Source organism: Hypomesus nipponensis, chromosome 4 (assembly GCF_054491055.1).
Source record: "Hypomesus nipponensis isolate SF chromosome 4, ASM5449105v1, whole genome shotgun sequence".
NCBI lineage: Eukaryota > Metazoa > Chordata > Actinopteri > Osmeriformes > Osmeridae > Hypomesus > Hypomesus nipponensis.
The window spans coordinates 3063953-3082434 of record NC_140364.1 but is presented as its reverse complement, the minus strand read 5'-3'; the positions used below and the strand labels follow the sequence as shown (position 1 = coordinate 3082434).

General features: G+C 48.2%; 1 protein-coding gene across 2 annotated transcripts; it reads left to right on the top strand.

The window, feature by feature from the left end:
• Positions 1–1505: 1505 nt before the first annotated feature.
• On the top strand, positions 1506–18108 carry pogza (pogo transposable element derived with ZNF domain a). 2 transcript variants are annotated; one of them, XM_084695705.1, is made up of 18 exons: positions 1506–3745; positions 4423–4555; positions 4735–5003; positions 5141–5222; positions 5395–5607; positions 8142–8291; positions 8678–8763; positions 9475–9986; positions 10277–10431; positions 10600–10700; positions 10795–10941; positions 13089–13223; positions 13471–13649; positions 13796–13936; positions 14148–14207; positions 14378–14484; positions 14723–14765; positions 15978–18108. In XM_084695705.1, the coding sequence occupies exons 1-18, from the start codon at positions 3689–3691 to the stop codon at positions 17713–17715; spliced, it is 4308 nt and encodes a 1435-aa protein (XP_084551831.1). In that variant the 5' UTR covers positions 1506–3688; the 3' UTR covers positions 17716–18108. The 2 variants fall into 2 exon arrangements, with proteins under 2 accessions (XP_084551831.1, XP_084551830.1); XM_084695704.1 differs by having other exon boundaries at positions 15927–18108.
• Positions 18109–18482: the final 374 nt, after the last annotated feature.

The window sequence follows — 18482 nt, the reverse complement described above, 5'->3', positions numbered from 1 at the left end:
TCACTTCCTGTTACAGAGGATGGGTCAGACTGTCAGCAGCAAATTAGACAATGACACTGATCCACCTCAAGCCTGATGCTTTGCTCTAAGGGTTCTCTGGGCATGAATACTTCCTGACACTTATTTACCTGGTCTTTGCTTTTGTAAACCAGTTTTACATGGCAAATGCAAACATTTAAAAAAAGAGAATGGATATATATATATATATATATATATATATATAGAGAGAGAGAGAGAGATAGAGAGAGAGAGACAGAGAGAGAGTGAGAGAGAGAGAGAGAGAGAGAGAGAGAGATAGGGAGAAAAGAGAGAAGATTTAAAAGAAGAGGGAGTCTGCAAGACAGCAAATAGACAATGAAAGAGTAGAGAGTAGAGCATTAGTAGGCTGTACAGTAGAGTAGTAATAAAAAAAAGAGTAGGGCTCAGGTCAGGTCCATGTCTTCACAGACTGACTGCATTCATATGGGTGGAAGTTCAAGAACAACCATCTAACCTGATTATCTCCACTAATCTCAACAATATGTGAGATTTTAAATCCTGGATTAAGATTTTTCAAGTCTGTTGAATAGCCCCTAATACTCCCCCTGGGTATTGTCGATCGACCCAAAGTGAAAAATATATAAACATTTGCGCAGTTGATCCAGACTCTGACAATCCTAGAATCAAACATCACCACATGAGAGTCCACAACACAGAGAACACGAAACACCCAGAGAAGCATGAAAACACCCTGAAAATACTTGATCCCAAGCAAGTGGATGAAGTACCTACATATCTGGTTTTGAATCTACGTGAATAAATCTTACCATGACATTTTAAAACCAAGGCTTCTTCTTTATGCATTTTAATAGAACCACTTGGGGGACATCTGCAAATTCCAAGCTAAATTACATACTTTTAAAATCATGAACAATCTACAGGGTGTGTTTTCCCCTCCTGATTTTGGCTCCCTACTGGCTCTGTCTCCTCCATTGCTTCTCCTTCTCACAGGGACAGCTTTCCTTGACTTTGTTACCTTGTGCACTTGTAACTTTCCCCAGCTTCACTTTCTCTGACTCATTACCCACATACTGTGCCTACTGTCTCTGTTGTACTGCATACACCCACATTATTTACAGTCATTTGCACACAAGGACCCACTTTGTGTATAATAATTTTTTACAATTGAGCTTCCTTCAATAAATCTGTTTCTAACTGTCAATTCAATACAGCACAGCATTACAATGTCCACATTCCCCTTCTTCGAGGACTCACTGATGGTGGTGACTGTTGTCACGGCGCCATACTTGACGATGGGATTGGTCTTCAGCTCCTGCCACATCCTGTCTGTTGAGGGCAAGGTATGTCCTGGGGGGAGACACCTGACCACCAGACCAGACAACCTCAGATAATCAGGCTGTCTCCTCTGTGCCTACTCCCTCCAACTGTAGCTCTGCTATGTTAACATGGGGGGGGGGAGCAGCACCGAGCATAAGAATAGGACTAAGGATCTTAGCAAAAGGGGAGGTTTAAAGTCTTAGGCAGATTAAACCCGCCTTGCGCTCGCCTGACCAATCAATGGTGCCTTATTAGGCTACAACATCCTGGTTACAACTGAGGGGTCCAGAGTAGAGTGGAGTATGGTAGAGTACAGGAGAGAGCAGTGCAATGAAGCATGAGGTAAAACATAGACAGAATGTTGCTTTTCACTTAGGGCTGCCAATGCTTAAAATTAGTGCCAAATTCCTCTTGTCCACTGGTAAAGATGTGCACCAATTACAGTGATGCTTCTGATGAATCTGCTGTATAGATCGAATCTTTTTCATATCCTGATATAACATTTTGGTGTGTGGTCATTGCTTGCTTGTATTGATACAGTCTGGTCTTGGCAAATGTATGGTACACTTGAGTGAGCTCTCTGCTCGATACTTCCTTCCACCCCACGTCGCGTGTCTATTACACTAAATTACCATTAATGGCAGTATAATACCGTCTTTAAGAACCTGCAGACTTAGAGTCGCTTTAATGCCTTTCTCTTCTTGTTTATTTATCACACAGGTATAGACTTAGGGAACGTCCATGGAGACTGCTTAACATATAGGCTTAGTTTAAACATCACAACACTGGGTATAACACATGTAAACATTCATGACTAGATGACTAGAGAGAACAAGTATAATTGAAACATACGATATAGCAGAAAAAAATGTTCAGGCATTCGGGGAAGGAGTGTTGTGTTTAACATGATGGAGAGTGATCAACTAGCAAAAAAAAAAAAAGATTTGAGACATGCTAACATTAGCTAGTTAACTAGCAACTTTGAGGGGACGCTTGGTTAGCTTGCACGCTAAGATTGTGGCAAAGCATGTTTTCTGTTCCGTGAGAATACACAATCTAAAATTCATAAATAATTTGGTAAAATGTTTTAAATATGATATGTAGTTAGCTGGCTAGCATTCTAGCAACTTGCTGCAGCAGTTTTTCTCCCATTCATTGAATAAATTCACACTTGGGATTGTGGGCAAGGAGTTGATAGTGATTGGTTTGCTGGTAGCCAGCTAGCTAACTGCTTGTTCAACTTCAGACTAGCTAGCCTGACGATCGTCTCTATTTCATTACAATAAAACATTGCGAAGATAACGAGGTGTTTTTTCAAGGTTTGTTTTCCAGTCACCTTTCTATTTTGCATTGGTGATTAACCTTAGACTTCTTCATTCACATCTAGTTAGTTAGCTATAGTAGCTAGCTAGTTTTTGCATCGATTTATGTAAATTAGCGGAGGTGGTTCGGTGACATCGCGCGTCAGTGTTAGATTTTTGCTAGTTTGCGTGTAAGCACTGGTAATATTAGAAATGGCTTTGATTCCATTATGTGTGTCAGAAGTATCATCCCTTGATTCAGGGCCATAGGCTAGCTATAAGGAAAACCAGTCAAGTGATGTCTCAGATTAATGCAACAGTGTTAACTTGTATTCTTGCTTGTATTGTTGCAGTTTTGAGTGCAGCAACGTAGCTACTTGTACTATCTTATTCATTCAGTAGACGTTCTTATCCAAAGAAACAGACATATCATGGACAGAAAGTAAAACAGGAAATCGGACGTAAATAGTTCTAACAGTATTTTCTTGATTAGTAAAGGAAATGTCTGTTATGTAGCGCAAAAGCTAGCTACCAGGTTCCTAATGAGCTAGACTAGTAGCTAACTAGCACAGCCAAGCCTACTGTTATCCGGCTCATGTTTTTCACTTTCTAGATGTGTATATCCCTTTTTATGGGCGAGCGGAGGCTGGAAACAGACCATAGCTCGAGCTTCTGTTGTTAGTACTGTCCATCATCAGAAAAGTGATTAGCTACTTTGAGTTTGTCTCGTGCACGATTCTATCACTGGACATATGTGGTCTATGACCGAGAATGCTTGATGGAAAGTAACGTGAAATAAGTCTTTTCGAGGCGTTATTTAAGAAATATAAATTACTGCTAGCTTCGCCTGTCAGGATAAAGATGGTTACTCCGCCCAGAGTTAGAGATCGCAACCAACCAGAACTTGCGGATAGAGTGGAAGTGACGCTAGTATTTTCTTTCGCCCTGAGAGAGCGAGGCAAGCTGGAAAAGTGGAAAACGGTTGTGTTGCAGGCAACGTTAGCCAACTAGCTTGTTGCCTCTCACAAATCACTGTTTTTCAAAACATTGCAAACAACATTAACAAATGAATGCACATTCATTTGCATGTCTTTTATATCAACAACCTCAGCAAACACGTAAGCAAGGTAAGCGAGTTCTTGATTTGTTTCCGCTGATATTGTTAGCCTGAATTCTGCCAGTTGTGAAACTCACTGAGGTTCCTAGCTAGCTAGGCTAGCAAGTTAGCATTGTTAGCTAGCGAGCTAAATGCTAATCGCATGGTGTGCTGCGAGAATGGAGGCGGGCTCCGGCTGCAGGAAGCATGCATGCACAAGCCACAGTTAACACCATAAATTCTGACCAGGATATTGTGGTCTTTGGCAGCATTTTTTGAAGGAAAGGAGTTAGCCATGTAAGATAGAAAAATGATATTGACAGTTTTGCATTAACATTATATCCACCCGGAAAATGTATTACTATACATAAACAAAGCTAACTCAACCACCCACTGTATACACTCTCGCTCCTCCTACTCCCACACAGACGCACACAATTGGATTCAAAACGTACGAAAAAAGTGATATTTAACAGTTATTACGAATACAAAATAACACTTTGGAGGTTTACAACACACTTAATAACGTATACATTCCCCCTTTAAATAAATGACTGACAATGTGATTTTCAGAAGTCAGCGGTCTAACTGAGCCCCATTTGACTGTAGCAGCAGCAGTGATGATTGCAGTAACCCTGATGATGTCATCAAATTGACACGGTTCTCCACACTAACTTTATATCTCCCGTCCTCTGTGGCATTGACCAGTGGGCGCAGAGCAAGATGGCCGACTCCGAACTACACATGGAGTGTGAAGAGGGGGACCTGGCGCCATGGCAACACGCCACAGATGAGGAAGGGGAGGATCTGGGGAAGAAGATGGGAGGAAGTGAAAAGCCAGGTGAGGGAGGGATTGATTGGTTTTGTTGTTGTTGTCTGAATGTTGTTGTGTGTCAACTTTCAGTGAGCTGTTTTTTTAATCTTTAGAGTAGTTTTCAAATGCAATGTTTGTTACAGGGTTAATTGGATGTGCAGTCTACGAATTAAATATCATGTCTTAACACACTGTAACCCCCCCAGCCCCAGCCCTAAACCCGGAGGAGCAGACCATCATCCTGACCCTGGTCCCAGTCTCTCCATCAGCCCAGCCCCTGGTCCAGGCCTCGACCCACGGCTCACCAGGGTCCATGCTGACATCCAGACCCTCCCCGTTCCTGCCCCAGACCTCCTTGTCTCCCCTGGTCCTGACCCCCGTCTCCTCATCCACCCAGCTGACCCAGCTGACCAATGTCCCCCTGATCAATAGCAACAGCCCTCCCTCTGGGCAGCCGATCATCCTCAGCACCCAGGTAACCGTTGGCCCCGCATGGCCTCCAGCATGGCCCCTTCCTGCTGCTGTCGCAGGCAGGCTCCCTACTGGGACTGGTGCGAGCATCGATGTCACACTCTAGGATTCACCTGCTTGCAAACGTGCGTGTCGTTACAGTCGCTCCAGGCAGCGTCCACGGGCCAGAGCAACCAACTGGGATTGATCCTGAACGGCCAACCAATCACATTTCTTCCGGGTGGTAAGTTAGACACAACACTGCGATCCCATTGGCTCACACCTACTCTGTGGTGTTTGAACACCGTAAAACATCCTTCCTCCATTCCTATGAGTAATGCATGTCCTGTTTCCAAGTACTGGCGGCAGTTTGAGCCTGTTTGAAGATTGCTCCTCTGCCACCTCCTCTCCTCCAGGGCAGGGGGCAAAGCTGCTCGGCCAACCCAGTGGCGTGGTGAGGTCGGTGGGCAGCATCGGGGCCATGAAGGGGCTCAGCACGGTTCAGATCCCCATCACCCTCACGTACCAGAGCTCGTCGGGGTACCAGACCCTCAGCAGGGTGGCGTCGGGAGGCATCAGCCTGCCCTCCACCACCCCGGCCCTCCACAGCACCACCCCCATCATCACTGGTAACGCCTCTCTCTTACACCATCTAGAGCAGGGGTAGGAAACCCTCGTCCTCGGGGGCCGCTGTCCTGCATGTTTTAGATGTTTCCCTGCTCCACCACACCTGTTTCAAATGAATGGGCTGTTATCAAGCTCTGTGGAAGCCTCGAGGACCAGGGTCGCCTACCCCTGATCTGGAGGGAGACCAGAGAGGGAGAGGGGAAGGGGGAAAGAAAGGCTCAAGAGAGATATGATGAAAGAGGGAGGGCAGGGTTGCTAACTTGTCACCTTTCTGACAAAAATGGCCATTTGAATCTAAAACAGGTCATTTGTGCAATTCGTATATAGATCCGATGACTTTTTGAAATGTGGTTTATGGGGATCTGGGTTGGCGAGGACAGAGTCAAAGGAACTGAAATGAGAACCTTCTGAGTTGTCAACAACACAACAAGCTTTCCAACCTTACCTGGCTCATATTAGTGCCCATTGACGGCGTTCTGCACTATTGCTTGGGGAAGCTCATAGCTGTTATATTGTTTTGATTTGGCAAACACTAGCCCTCACAATTTGGGGCTGTTTGTTTATACACTAATAGGACCATTTTCCTAGCCTGACGTTGTCATACTCATAATTCTAGTCAGAATATGAGTCTGAAAACTCTCCGTTGGGCTGTGATTATGGGGCGTTTCAACCGAACTCGTAAAACAAATGCCTCTTCAATCAATTGGATAGACCTACAACCAATCAGAGCAACGTAATATGTTGTTTTTTGAACAAATTCAACCCAAGGGCTCTTTCGTGACGTTGTTGATTACGTTACTGTTGATCATCTGTCCATCATCGTATAAAGCCCGCCCAGGCAATTTCCTTGGTGCGCCCAGATCCTGGTTTTATATAGTTGTTCCCAATACGAAACCCTCCAGACCCTACTTCCCGACCAAATTTTTTTGTGGGCGGGGGCAAGTTGGGCTGGCAGCCAGGCTACCATTTTGCCAAAAGCTTACAACATAATTTGAGCTTGTAAGCCAAAGTACCAACTTAACGTTAACTATAACACTTGATGATTCCATTTTTGGGGGGCTAAGATAGACTTGTCATAACTACGACATAATCAAACCATTTTCTTTGGATTTGTTTTGGAACTTTAAACTAACTCTAATAGCTTAAGTTGACCTACTTTTACCCTTGTTGTAGATAAATGTAACACCCTTTACAGTTGCCCAACTTTGTCACATAAAAAAGAGGCAAATGCCAATCTCACTGAAAACGACAGAAGCTGAATTGAATTGACCTTGGGACAGTTGTTCTTTTAGTTGTAGTGATGTTAAAATACATTTCTAAATGTCATTTCTAAGCGGTCTTTTAATTGACCAAACAGCAGTTGCAACAGCTGTAATAGCAACAAACTATTGGTTTGTTGCTATTACAGCTAACTAACTAAACTATGGTTCATTAATGTTCACTAGCTACATGCACATACACAGACAAAAAGACACTAAGGTATGTCAATGATTGTTCATGATAAGGTTCCATGTCAGAATGAGAGAATTGGGGCAGAGCAAGGGACTGCTGGTGAAGGCAAGCACATTAATAATATGTGACATTTAGCACACATTTAGTAATGTGTCTTGCTGGTAGTAAGCATACTAATTAACCTGGTTTCTTTAGATTCTTCTCCAAGGAGACAGTTATTCAAGCATTATTATGAAATATATAGGCCCTATCGTGATCATTATCAACAACGAAACAGCAAAAAGAAAAACAACATATCATACATGATTTTGGGGTCTTATTCCCCAGCCATAGCCTGAACTGATGTCCCACTGGCATTACCTTTGTTGCAGAAAAGTTTACATCAATTCTAGGTTGAGTTTTGTGAGTTTTCTTACCCTAGTCCTGAATATGAAATAGTTATAATCCACATTTTAAAGCTTCAAAGAAATATGATTCCCAGGCATTCTTTAGACGCTTTTATTCAAAGCGACTTCCAAGAGAGAGCTTTACAAAAGAGCAGAGGTGGCTCTCCTGCCAAAGTAAATTCCTTGTCTGTGCAAACTTTCATGGCGAATAAACACCAATTCTGATCATAACAATGAGGTAGCCCCAAACATTGCAAGCAGCCAAAACATGAAGCATACATTGTGAAAAACCAAATAAGTGCCAAAGGGAAGAACCATATAAGAGCATGCAGTTAAAAAAGTTACAATTAAGAAAACATTAAAACCCCAAAAGTGCAAGAGTGTACCTATAGAAGAAGAACAATCAACAGTAACATATTTCACAGCGAGTACAAAAAGTTTAAATCCGTTATAACTAGCCAGCAAGAGCAACAAGTCTCTCAATAAGAGTCATTGTGAACCTGGAGGAAACTAACATCAGGTCTAGCCAGCCTATCATCTCTCCTTTTTTCCCTGGAGGGAGGTGGGGTGGGGGGGGGGGGGTGAACAGAGAGCTGAAAAGAGGCTCTCTCATCTCCATTCAGTTCAAGTTAGTTTCGGTTTGTCTGTTTCGTTGACACGAACGTCCCTCTCCCCCCTTCTCTCCTGTGTGCGAGCAGAGGTCGTCTCGGTCGGCGCCTCAGATCCAGCCGCTGCCAAGACGTCCTCCATGCCAGCCTACGGCCCAGCACAGCCCCCACTGCAGGCCTCCTCCTCCAGGTCCCCCCAGGCCAGCACCAGACCCATCTCCTCCCCCCGGCCCCTGAAAGGTCTGTACCCCTAGCAGAAGACACCAGGACATGCTGCATGTGTAGCTGGTGGAGGTCGCTTCAACTCATCTGTTACACACGCATGCTTGGGAAAGTGGGGTTGATATAGATGTGTGGGGGTGTGTGCCTGAGATTGGATGTGTGTTTTTTTGTATGCATGTGTGTTAGGGGTGCAACGATACACGTATTCGTATTGAACCACTTCATATGCTAGACTTTTTGGCTGTATCGAAAATGTACCAAATCGTGACTCCACTGTATCTTACAAGACCGAACCCTTCAGAGCCGTCACCCTTAGTGTGTGTTTGTGTGTGTGAGAACCATCTGTTATCTGGACCCATCCGTGTGTGCATGTTCATGCTGTGACCATGGTTACCCCCCCCCAGGACTCATGGGCCCTGCCAAGCCCAAGCTGTGTCAGCACTGCGGCGTCCACTACAAGATCGTCAACGCTCTCAGGGGCTTCCTGTGTGTAAGTACTCACGGCTTCGTCTAGCCCACCCCAGCATAGGATACCATAGCAAATTATAATAGCATACCACGGCATAGCATCATTTTACATCAGATTGGGATTAAGCTGTCTACCGGTTTCAACATAACTCATGGTAAAAGCCCCGACGGTTAATATTACCGTTTTCGTTTTTCGATGATCATGAGAAGTGTCTTGTTAAGTGCTATCCAGCATCAACCGAAATGAGCAGCAGTTTCGCTCGGCGTGCAACCTGGGTTTGAACCGCTGAAGGATCTTCAGTCTTCTCTTCTTATAGCTTGCTGCAACAGTGGCTCTTCTCTGCCGTGTTACCTCTCGCTAGCCACCTCGACTAGGCTAGCAGCCTGCTAGCTGTGTGTGATCGAGAGATGGATCATGGATGAGAAATCAACACATACAAATGTGTGAACGAGGCCTAAAAGTGTTTTTGTGGGGGGGGGGGCAGTTACAAGAGTGCTGAGGGGTTTCAGAGTGTGTTATCGGTACTGTCCAGCACATGGTCCCAATCCCGCCAGAATACCGACAACCATCATCCTTTTGATGACCGTAATCCTGAAATCTACATACCGCTTCCTCTCTACCATCAAAAAGTATCCATGCAAAAGCAAGCCGAGATGTTTTTGCCGACTATTTATTCAACACCCTCTGTGTGTGTGTCTTTCTCTCTCTCATCATATCTCTCTCCTTCTCCAGAGGTGCAGTGACGAGATCGCCCGGAGCCTCAAAAAACTCAATTCGCCCAAATCGTACAAGCCGACCAAGTGCAAAAAATCCGCCTCCAAGCGGCCCCGCTCCTCCTCCAGGGACTCGTCCTCCTCCGACGCCTCCAGCGCCTCCAGACCAAAGAAGAAGACGAAGAAGAGCGCCCAGCGGGAGCCCGCCGCCAAACAGAGACGGACCCCCGTCCAGACGGCCCTCCCGCCCCCGGCGGAGCCGCCCAAGAAGAGGGGCAGGGGGCGGCCGAGGAAGGCGGAGAGCCTGGGGTCCAGGGGGAGGGGGAAGGGGGAGGAGGGTGCCGTGCGGCCGGTGTACGCCCACGCCGGCACGCCCATCCTGGAGGCGGCGGCTCTGGGGAAGCTGATCATCCTGGTGGAAGACTTCTACTACGGGACGGACCGGGCCTGTCGGCTCCCCGAGCAGCCGGAGAGGCAGCCCGGCTGGTTCAAGTGTATCCACTGTGACAAGAACTTCCTCAACAATATCAAGTGGGTGTGGTCAGGCCCCGGGGGTTCCCGTCCTCGCGGATGGTTCGATCTGACACATTTTCGGCTCATTTTCATGCAGCCGCTAACTGTTTGTAACGTTTGTCAAATATTTGGCAAACGCCGAAATGCACTTTTTGGGGAAATCTTTTGAACAATTCCACAGTATCAAGTGTCATTTATCTCTTTCCATTCCCCTCCTCTACCTCTTTCTCTCCTCTCACTCTTCTCCCTTTTCACCTCTTGTCTCTCCCTATCTTCCCTACCTCCCCTCTCTCCTCCTCCCCCTCCAGGTTGATGGCCCACATGAGGAGACATGTAGAGCTGAGTCAGCAGAACGATGACGTCGCCGCCAACACTTCCTGTCAGCACTGCTTCCGTCACTTCCCCACCCCGTACCGGCTCCAGGGACACCTGGAGTCTGTCCACGGACATTACCAGAGCACCAGTGCGTAGCATGATACACACGCACGCACACACACACATTAACTAAGTCACCCCCAGTTGGAATGAGGACAAATGCTTCATGCTAAAATTCCTCTCTGTTCCTCTGTTCTCTCTCTTTCTCTTACTTCCTCTTTCTTCCTTTCCCTCTCTCTTCCGTGTGTGTGCACAGGTAAGTGTAAGATCTGTGAGTGGGCGTTTGCCAGTGAGCCTGTCTTCCTTCAACACATGAAGAACTTCCACAGACCTGGAGAGATGCCCTACGTATGCCAGGTAAGCTCTGCTCAGATTCACCATGGTAACACATACCACGGCAAAACACACAATGGCAACATCTCTCTCTCTCTCTCTCTCTGTCCCTCTCCAGGTGTGTAGGTTCCGCTCGTCCTTCTACTCAGAGGTGATGGATCACTTCCAGGAGGCCCACAGCGACACGTCCCACCTGCAGTGTCCATACTGCCTCCGAGTGTTCCGCACCGCAGCCAACTACCAGCAGCACTACAGCAGGCACCAGGTAACACACTTCACCACTACAGCAGGCACCAGGTAACACACTTCACCACTACAGCAGGCACCAGGTAACACACTTCACCACTACAGCAGGCACCAGGTAACACACTTCACCACTACAGCAGGCACCAGGTAACACACTTCACCACTACAGCAGGCACCAGGTAACACACTTCACCACTACAGCAGGCACCAGGTAACACACCTCACCACTACAGCAGGCACCAGGTAACACACCTCACCACTACAGCAGGCACCAGGTAACACACTTCACCACTACAGCAGGCACCAGGTAACACACCTCACCACTACAGCAGGCACCAGGTAACACACCTCACCACTACAGCAGGCACCAGGTAACACACCTCACCACTACAGCAGGCACCAGGTAACACACTTCAACACTACAGCAGGCACCAGGTAACACACCTCACCACTACAGCAGGCACCAGGTAACACACTTCACCACTACAGCAGGCACCAGGTAACACACCCCACCACTACAGCAGGCACCAGGTAACATACAGTCGTATGCAAAAGTTTGGGCACCCCTGCTAATCTCCATTCCTTTCATCATGGACAGTGATATTTTAGCAGTGAAATAAGGTTTATTTGATGAACAGAAAATATGCCATACGCATCATAGGAGAATTAAACACGTGCGTACATTTGGGCACCCCAAAAGAAAAATCACATTAATATTTACTAAAGCCTCCCTTTGCAAAAATAGCAGCCTCTAGACACTTCTTACAGCCTCTGATGAGTGTCTGGATTCTGGATTGAGGTCATTTGGACCATTCTTCCTCACAATACATCTCCAGTTCAGTAAGGTTTGATGGGTGCCTAGCGTGGACAGCCCGCTTCAAGTCACCCCATAGATTTTCAATTAGATTCTAGTCTGGGGACTGGGATGGCCATTCCAGAACATTGTAGTTGTTCCTCTGCATAAATGCCTTAGTGTGTTTCAGCAATGTTTCAGGTCGTTGTCCTGCTGGAACACCCAACTCAGCCGTAACTTCAGCTTTGTTACAGATTCTTGAACATTATTGTCCAGAATTTGCTGGTACTGAGTTGAATCCATGCGACCCTCAACTTTAACAAGATTCCCAGTTCCTGCACTAGCCACACAGCCCCACAGCATGATGGACCCCCACCACATTTGACTGTGGGCAGCAAGTGTTTTTCTAGGAATGCTGTGTTCTTTTGCCTCCATGCGTAACGCCTCTTGTTGTGACCAAATAACTCTTTGTCTCATCAGTCCACAGCACTTTGTTCCAAAATGAGCCTGGCTTGTTCAAATGTAGTTTGGCAAACCTCAAGCGAGCCTGTTTGTGCGCGTCCTGTTTCTTCCGCATCCCTCTCCCATACAGCTGTTCTCTGTGCAATGTGCGCTGAATAGTCGAGCAATGCACAGTGACACCACCTGCAGCAAGATGACCTTGCAGGTCTTTGGAGGTGGTCTGAGGGTTGTGCTTGACCATTCTGACCATTCTTTGCCTTTGCCTCTTTGTTATTTTTCCTGGCCTGCCACTTCTGGCCTTAACAAGAACTGTGCCTGTTGCCTTCCATTTCTTAATGACATTCCTCATACTGGAAACCGATAGCTGAAACCTCTGGGATAACTTTTTGTAGCCTTCCCCTAAACCATACTGCTGAACAATGTTTGTTTTTAGATCATTCGATAGCTGTTTTGATGCCTACATTTTGCCACTGTTCAGAGGAGAATCAAAGAGAAGCACAACTTGCTATTGGCTAACTTGAATACCCTTTCTAATGATTGAATGCACCTTTCTATGTAATTGAAGGCTTAACGAGTTAATCAGACTAATTATGTGTTGCAGTTAATCAGCATTTAGTAGGCAGAGGTATTCAAATCAAATAAAGAATTAGGGTGCCCAAACTTTTGCACAGTCTATTTTTCACATTTGATTTAATTTCACACAACTAAATACTGCTACACCAAGTATATTTGTCTGGAAAACACCCCAGCACTCAGTGTTGACTAAAAAAGGAATATTACAATATTATATTGATCTTTTTTGGTGAAGACAGTAAATGATCATGCAGCCTCAGAGGGGTGCCTAAACTTTTGCATAAGACTGTACCTCGCTTCTCTCTCCTCCTCTCTCCACCTCTCCTCCCCTCCCGTAGAAGAAGACGGTGTTCAGCTGTGATAGCTGCCGCCTCCACTTCCTGTTTGCCAAGGAGCGAGCGGAACACAAGGCCCAGGACCACAGGACCCACATCAAACCCAGACAGCTGGAGGGCCTCAAGCCTGGCACCAAGGTGACGAGAGGGCGCGCGCGCGTTTTGTGTCTTGTCTGATGTGCATCGTGTCTCTTTTCTTTCAAACCTGTTGACCCTTGTCTTCTCTACTTCTATTCTCTCTCCTTTATCACTTTCTACTCTCTTTCTTTTTTTGGTGTCCCCCTCCTCCTCCTCTCTGCATCATTCGCCGGTCTCTTTCCTTGTCTCTCCTCTTTTTATTTTCCTCTCTCCCTGTCACCCCCCCCCCATCCCCCCTCCCCTCCAGGTGACCATCAGGACGTATGCAGCTGCAGACGCCACGCACGAGGTCCAGGGGTCCCTGGACCACCCCCCTGCCTCCCCCCAGGTGATCGAGGTGCCCCCCGGGCCCCAGACCTCCAAGTCCCCCCAGAGGAAGCCCCCGGAGAGCCAGGTGGAGCTCCTCGTGGGCTTCCAGAAGCGCAGGTAACCCCATCGCCTTCTTCAGAAAGTGGTTTGATTGTTTTTTTTTTTTTTACATGGTTTTTGAGGTATTTAAACTCTAACTCCTCCCTCCCTCTCCTCTCTTTCTCCCCTTCTCGCCGCCCCCCCCCCCCCCTGCTGTCCTCCAGTCCTGTCTCTGAGAGGCAGAACTGTGTGGAGTGTGCCTTCTCCATCCCCGACTTTGCCAACCACTTCCCCACCTACGTGTGCTGCTCCCTCTGTCGCTTCCGCACATGCTGCTCCCGCTCCTACGCCAATCACATGATCAGGTAAGCCCCGCCCCCAGGACGACCCCCCCCTCCCCCTTTTCACTTGAACTGTGTCGCTGCTGCAGGGAGAATATTGCTCAGATAGATTATAGATACAAATACAAATAATAATGATATCATTCAAATAAATGATAATCACGTAGAAGTATAATGATCATAGTAAGTTGATGTTCCTGTCTTGTGAGATACTGATGCTGCTGTTTGTCTGCAGTAACCATGTGACCCGTAAGACCACCACCAAGTATGAGACCTTGTACACTTCCTACCCCAGGTAATCGGGCTCCTCCCACCCCACTCCCCTCTCCCACCATAGGCTCTGTGTCTCCCCCCGTCTCACCTGGACGTGTGGGCGTGTGTGGGCGTTCGTGTACGTGGGCATTCGCATGTGCGTCTCTGTGTGTAACTTTCTGTGTCTGTGTGTGTGTGGGATCTGCCTTCCAGGGAGAGCAAGATGAGGTGCACGTCGTGTGGTTACTCCTCCACCATCGGAGACATGATGGCCAACCACCTGACTGACCACCCTGAACACCTGGCCTGCAGCTTCAGCGGTACACACACACACACACACACACACACACCTGGATATAACGCCAGCCAGCCAACACACACACACACACCTGGATATAACACCAGCGTATTCTTTAGAGAGAGGAAGAGAGAAGCGGAGAGAGACAGCAAGAGAGAGACGGCGAAAGAGATGGAGAGATAAACAGACAGACAGGAAGAGAGAGAGGGAGAGACAGAAAGAGAGAGAGGGTGTGTGTAATGCTGTTTCCTGTGTTTCAGATGGACCTGATTTGATATACGACCCATACCCAGCCCCTTCAAGGTACAGAACACCTTCACTCTAGTATACACAATAACACACCTTGAATATAAAAACACAATTATAATATTCTATTTAAATAATTTCAACTTAACAAGTTTGAACAAACTTCCTAAATCGGTTTAGTTAGGCATGAATTTGTTATTTCCTATCTTTTGAGGTTTTTTACAAACCATAACTCAAAACAATATAAAAATAATAATATTGATCCTTATTTGTAAAGCAATTTTTAAAACACAGTTGCAAAGTGCTTCTTTACATGCCAAAATTGTATATACATTCAGGATAATAACATACATACATGCATACAAATTTAAAATACATTAGACCTGATAAAACAGTACAAAAAAATACAATTAATAAAAGGATATATATATATTAGTACTAATTAGTGCTGTCAGTTAAACGCGTTATTAACGGCGAAAACACTTTTAACAGTGTACATTTTTTATTGCAAGATTAACGTTCTTTTTGGCCTAGCAAACCTTTTAGGTTTTTTCACATGCTGTTGCAACAACAACTGAATTAGGAAAACTACAACACCACACCGGATCTAGCTAGACCGGAAACAACAGGCACGCTGCACACTTGTTTGGGCTTACGAGCCGGATAAAGAGTAGTAGGCTAACGTTAAGTTTTAAGTGGATGGTGAGATGCCTAAATGGATGCCAATAAGATTCTGAATGTAAAGTTTACTTAAAAAAATATGCCAAATGGTTCCATTGACAAGACCTAAGTGATCTGTGTGTTTTGTCGTTGTGAACTGAGCTATCATTGCAGCACGTCCAGTCTGAAATACCACTTGATGGCCAAGCACACAGCTAATGCAAATTCTCCGCCCCCTCGTCAAAGCCAGACGATTGCAATGTGGTTTAAAAAAAAAAAAAAAAAAATTTGCACCAAGCAATCCGATCCACTTTTCCATGTTGATAAAAGCATTAAAATGAGAAGAAATTATGGGACAAAAAGAAATCCAGGGACATTCAGAATCAATAAACATGTGAGATTAATCGCGAGTTGACTATGACATTAATGCGATTAATCGCGATTAAATATTGTAATCGTTTGACAGCACTAATATATATATATATATTTATGTGTAAGGTAAGATGATGTACCCTGTTACATTAAGTGAAACTAAAGTGCTGTGCCGCCCCGTCGTAGCGTTCCCTCCTCCCCGGTGTCTGGCTCCTTCATCCCCCTCCACCTCTCCAGCAGCACGCAGGTCTCCATCAAGGCCCTGCTGCCCTCGTCCCGGCCGCCCACGCCCGCCCCCTCGCCCCCCGCCTTCACCATCAGGCTGCTGGGTTCGCTGGCCTCCATCAGGGACGGCGTGAGGGAGGGGCACCCGGAGGGCCAGGAGCCGGGGAAGGAGCTCCCTCAGCAGGGGAAGAAGGCCCTCCTGGAGGCGGTGGCCAGGTACCGGTCCTCTGCCGCCTCCTCCGTGTCCTCCTCTTCCTCCTCCATGGCGCCGCTCCACAAGCCCCTGACGGTGCGCCAGCTGAGCATCGTCCTGTACGCGCTGTGCAACGGCCTCCCCCAGGCCTCGCTGCGCTACGGGGCGCGGCCCTACGCCATCCGGGCCTGGGCCCAGCACCAGGACCGCCTGAGGCTGCTGAAGGAGTGGCGCTGGTGCTCGGACCGCATCGCCGAGTGGGTCCTGAGCCGCCGCGAGCAGCAGCTGCCCGTCAACGAGGACAACCTCCTGCAGACGGCCACCGACGCGCTGGACGAGGCCCGCGACATCGCCGACTTCTACGAGTGGGCGGTGGAGTTCATGCTGCGCCACAACCTGGGCCTGCAGGCGTCGCTGGCGTCGGCCGTCAAGCCGCCGCTGCCGCGGAACGTGTTCGAGAGCACGCGCATCTTCACGCGCTTCGTGGCCAAGCAGGTGCGCGCCCAGGGCCACGAGCCGCGCGACCTGGCGGCGCTGGACGAGCTGGCGCTGTTCGTGGACGCCAGGCTGCTGGCCGAGGGCAGCCCCGCCGCCCTGCAGATGTTCGGGGAGGGCGAGGCGTCCCTGGACGTGCTCCTGGCCGCCCGCGCCGACGGCACCCTGCTGAGCCCCGTGGTGTTCCTCCGGGGCGAGCTACCCGCCGCCCACGAACCCGTCCCCGGGTCGGTGCTGGTGGAGGCGCGGGCCGAGGGCTTCAGCGACGCCCAGCGGCTGCAGCTGTGGCTGTCCAGGGTGTGGGGGCGGCAGGAGCGGACGAGCAAGGCGCTGCTGGTCATGGACACCCACCGGGGACACCTGGCCAACGACTTCTTGGCGGCCCTCAGCCGGACGGCCACCGTCCCCGCCGTCATCCCCATCGGCTGCTCCTCCCGCCTGCAGCCCCTGGAGGTGTGCGTGGGGCCCGTGCTCCGCGAGTTCCTGCAGGCGCGCTGGCGCCACCTGGTGGCCGGGGGCGGCGGCACGGGCCTGGGGCTGGGGGGCCTGGCGGTGAAGGTGGCCGGCTGGCTGGGGGAGCTGGTCGCCTGCCTGGGGGAGAGGCCCCGGATCCTGGCGCGCTCGTTCAACATCGTGTGCACGCCGCCGCTGGAGGAGGTGGAGGACGAGGCGGCCGACATCAGCCAGGTCCTCACGGAGGTTCTCATTGGCTCCCTGGAGGAGGAGCCATTGGGCGAAGGGGAGAAGGAGGATGAAGAAGATGAGGAGGAGGGTGAGGAGAACAGCTCAGCCGGTGATCCGGTGCAAGTAAAAGTGGAGGAGAGGGGGAGGGACGAGTCGGCGCAGGAGAAACGGGAGGAGACGGCCGGTGGGGAGGGGGGGAGAGAGGCGGCGTGGCGGGCCCAGGGGGAGAGCCCCTCGCTCCAGGGAGACCTGCAGGCGATCAGGCAGGTGTTTGAGAGAGACAGTGACCTGGAGTCCTTCCACGGCTTTGAGGAGAAGGAGGTCATTCCGTACATGAAGACGCGCTCCTCTGCCTCTCTCCGGAAGAACAAACCCTAGTGGGGCCCCTGGGTCCTGGGGGCCAATACACACGAGTCTGTATGCAAAACTGACCGTACAGTACCAATATACTGTAGTGGTACCAGACCACTGGTAAAAGAAAGAAAAACCCATCAACACTACTTTTGATACTCGACCCAGTGCTCTGAGACCATGTGACTACAGACTTAAGTCCTCATTGGTGGCCCCCATCTCCATGACGACGACCCCAAACTCACCCAGCTCTCATGAGAGCATGATGCTAGCACAGTCTCCTTGACGACAATAACTTGATCATGTGTGTCGTTTTTTTTCTTCTCGTTTTTGTATGACGAACAGCTGTGTGAATGTTGTTTCCTGCACTCTGTTGGAATCCTGTAGGAATGTTAAATAAAGTATGTACATGTGACGTTACTATGGAAACCTTCCTTTCTCTGTAACTGGTCAGCCAGACAGCGTCTGTCCTCTCCAGGAGAAATGTTTAACTGGCCTTACTGGATGTTACTGAATGATCCCACCTGGGCCAAGACAGACACCAGATTATGTTTACCATCATACCTTTTGCTGAGCCTGATAAGTCTCCATGCTCACTACCAAACCATGCTTAGAGTACAATCTCCTCTGCCGTCCCAAGTATAAAAGTTTTGTTTGATTCATCAGTTTACATTGTGAACCCAATCATAGTCATTCTGATGTTGTTGTATCCTTCCTTACTGCTTTGTATATATACTGTAGTCTTTTGTATTCTCTTGGTGTAAATAAAGATTCTAGGCTGCTGTCCTGCCTGT